This window comes from Elephantulus edwardii, unplaced genomic scaffold, assembly GCF_000299155.1.
Source record: "Elephantulus edwardii isolate Elephantulus edwardi_28Jun2011 unplaced genomic scaffold, EleEdw1.0 scaffold00226, whole genome shotgun sequence".
NCBI classification, from domain to species: Eukaryota; Metazoa; Chordata; class Mammalia; order Macroscelidea; family Macroscelididae; genus Elephantulus; species Elephantulus edwardii.
In genome coordinates this window covers 619,352-623,013 of record NW_006399976.1, presented here as the reverse complement: position 1 = coordinate 623,013, position 3,662 = coordinate 619,352, and the positions used below count along the sequence as shown (strand labels likewise).

The 3,662-nt window shown below is 48.5% G+C and overlaps 1 protein-coding gene across 1 annotated transcript in view; it reads left to right on the top strand.

Annotated features, from left to right (window-relative positions):
• FAM129C (family with sequence similarity 129, member C) overlaps window positions 1-3,662 on the top strand; it is a 28,758-nt gene that overhangs the window by 14,603 nt on the left and 10,493 nt on the right. Inside the window, 3 exon segments of the mRNA XM_006903693.1 lie at window positions 933-1,091; window positions 1,651-1,767; window positions 1,851-1,958. Coding sequence (XP_006903755.1) covers window positions 933-1,091; window positions 1,651-1,767; window positions 1,851-1,958 — 384 coding nt within the window.

Below are 3,662 nucleotides of genomic sequence, written 5' to 3'. Positions count from 1 at the left end.
TTGTTGTTGTTATGTGCCGTCGAGTCGCCTGCGACTCATAGCGACCCTATGTACAACAGCCCTAAACTCCGCTCTGTCCTGTGCCAATCGCACTGACTCCAACACTCCCATCCCAATTATCCCAGTCACTGGATCAATCCACCTCATAGAGGGCCTTCCCCTCCTGTGCCGTCCCTCCACCCTCCCAAGCATGATGTCCCTCTCTAAGAACCGGTCTCTCCTCACAACATGTCCAAAATATGTTAGACGGAGCCTCAGAATCCTTGCCTCCAAGGAGCCACCCGGTTTAGCCCTTTCCAGGACTCATGTTATATAGTACTTAAAAAAAATCATTGTTCCTTCGTGCTGAGTGGTCTCCCATTGTGTAGATGTACCACCGTTTCTCAGTTGAATAGTTTGTCATCACTTCACTTTATGATTTCGTGATGTTCTCTTGTGCGTACGGCCCGCGATGTGTGGACCCATTCATCTGTGGATGCACATTTAGGTTGTTTCCACCTTTTGACTTGTGAAAACTGCTGCAGTGAACACAGGTGAACAGGTTTCTGTTTGTGTTCTAGTGTTTTCTATTTTATCTAACGGTCTCTGGTGGCGTAGTGGGTAAGCACTCAGCTGCTCGTCAAATAGCTGCTTGACGGAACCCACCCTGTAGCTCCAGGGGACAGAGGCTAGTGATTTCCTTCTGCTACAAAGCAGCTCTGTTTTGTGTGTGGGTCTCTATCAGCCAAAAATCCCCTCCATGGCGCCCAGCACCACCCACAGCAGCAGCAGCAGCAGTGACCTTGCTCTGACTTGACATTGCCTTCACTGGTGGTGACCTGAAGACACTGTGTATGTGTTTGTGTCTCTCCTTGTGAGTTGCAGTGGGGTCCGTGGCTCCATTATTCCATCTGCTGATGGTGTCTTTCTCTCTGGGCACCTCTGGCACCCAGGTCTACTCATTCGGGGAGATGCCGTGGGACCCAGAGCTGATGCACAGGAGCTACCGTGAGGCTGAGCGGAACCAGGAACTCCTGCAACAGCTGACCAAGCCCTTTGGCTTCCTCGGGACCAGGAGCCTGGTGTTTAGGGTCCAGGATCTTACGCAGCAGGTCAGGAGGGTGGGAACAAGCACTGAGGACACCAGGTGACCAAGGGACCTGGCCTGCCCACTAGCTCTGTCTTAGGTTGAGTTTTCTAGGGAAGCAAAACCAATGAGACTAATATATGTACAAAGAGCTGTATTTCAATGAACTGGCTCATGTACTTGTCAAGGCAAGTCTCAGGTAGGTTAGACCTCGAGGTGGAAGCAGATCTTAGATACCAGCTCTGGAGGCTACCAGACTTCAGAGACAGGCACATCCAAACCAATTGTTGGCAAGCAGGATGTCAGTCTGCTGGCTCTGGAGACTAGTGAGGATAGAGTCAGCAAGGCCATCAGACTAGTGATTTAAATTTAGAGACTTTGAGCTAGATATCCTGATGGAGATGTGACCAAAATCTCTGGTTTTTTATGCCAGAAAGTCCAAACACAAATACCATAAAGATTACACCTTTGAGGAGACCTCCCTTTAATCAGACGTTGTTCCTGCCAATGTGCACACAGGGTAGACTGAATGTCCCCTAAGTCAGAGCATGGATTCTGGGGTCACCCAGCCCTTCCTCCCACAGCTCATGGCTGATGCTGCGGCCACCTTCCTGCAGCTGGCTGACCAGTGTCTGACGGCTGCCCTGGACTGCCAGCAGGCGGCTGAGCAGCTGGAGAAAGTCAGGGGGCGAGTACTGAAGGTGAGGCCCAAGGGGCTTACTGAAGGGCCTGGGGGAGGGGGGTGCCACACAGAGGCTGGAGGCCCACTTGCTATGTCCTGCAGAAGTTCGAGTCTGATGGCAGCTCTGTGCAGACGCAGTTCATGCGAGAGTGGCTGGAGCACATCTTCCTGCCCTTTGTGCTGGGCCAGCTGGAGCTGAGCCGCAAATGGGTGAGCAGACGGGGCCACGGAGGCAGTTCCTCCAACGGGACCGAGCTGAGGGTCCCTGTCTCAGTTATCGAGAGCTGCTGTATGAGAGTTGTCAGACGGGAGGACCTTTAACAAATAGGGATTTATTCTCTCAGAATTGATGCCTTTGAGCTGTGGTGTTGGAGAGCAGTACTGAATATTGAATGATGGCCAAAAGAACAAACGTTTTGGGAAAAGTGCAGACTGAGTGCAAAGACGGCACAGCTTCTTTTCATACTTTGACTGTGTTGCTTCTGTTTTTTAAATTTTTGTTTTTGAGTGTCCTTCCTTGGGGAAGGACATGATGCTGGGAAGGGTGGAGGGTAGGCAAAGGAGAGGAAGACCCTCAACCAGGTGGGTTGATGCAGTGACTGCCGCAATGGGCTCTTGTGTGTCAGGAAGTGTGAAGATGGCGCAGGATAGAGCAGGGTTCAGATCTTTTGCTCAGAGGGTCGCTATGAGTTGTACTCAACTCAGTAGCACCTACCAACAATAACAACATTGGTTTGCTTAGAAAGTTCATGTACATTGTGTTTCACACTATTCTTCATTCATATTGTGTTTTATGCAATGGTTTCCATTTATTATGCTTTTAAAAATTATTTTTATTTTGTTGTTGTTGTGCCATTGAGTCACTTGCAACTCACAGGGACCCTATACACAATAGCCCTGAAACTTTCTCTGTCCTGTGCCAGCCTTATTGTCTCTGACATACCTTTTATACTGGTTTATTTATCCATTCATTGTGTTTTATAACGTTAATCACCATTGAATTATCCCCATTACTTCTTATTGTTAGGTATCATCAAGTCAAATCTGACCCACAGTGACCCTATAAACAACAGATCTGAATCCTGTCCTATCCTGCGCCATCCTCACACTTCCTGACACACTAGAGCCCATTGCGGCAGTCACTCTATCAATTCACCTGGTTGAGGGGTTTTCTCTCCTTCACTGACCTTCTGCCTTTCCAAGTATGATATCCCTCTCCAAAGAATAGTCCTTTGCAACAACGTGCCCAAAGTATGTGAGGTGAAACTTTATCATCATTGCATCCGAGGAGCACTCTGGCTACACCTTCTCCAAGACATATTTGTCTGTTCTTTTGATAGTCTATGGTATGTTCAGTGCTCTTCTCCAACACCACAGTTCAAAGGCATCAATTCTTCTTCTGTCATCCTTATATATGTTGTTGCATATACTGTCGAGTGAGAACTGAACCATTGCTGACCCTTCAGAGAGTTTTCAGAGGTAGTTAATCACATTAGAAGAGATTGCCCATTCTTGTCCAGTGGAGCAGCTGGTAGCCTTGAACTTCATGCCTTCCAGATTGGAGCGCAGCTTCCTACCATTTGGCGACCAGATCTCCCTGAGTGGTCCATGTGCTCAGCTACTAATTGAAAGGATGACGTTCAAGTCCACCCTGAGGCACTTAGGAAGAAAGGCCTGGAGATTTATTTTCGAAAAAACCAGCCACTGGAAACTGTACGGAGCCCAGCTCTGAGTCACTGAGAGTTGGAGTTGATTCAATAGCAATTTTATCCTCCTCAAATAGCAGGAGCGGCATCCACTTCCGAAATGGCTTGCCTCCGGAAACTCTATGTACGAACAGTGCTCAGGCTGTTCGTTCATAGGGTCGCTATGAGTTGTCTACGACTCGATGGCACCAAACAACAACAACAACAA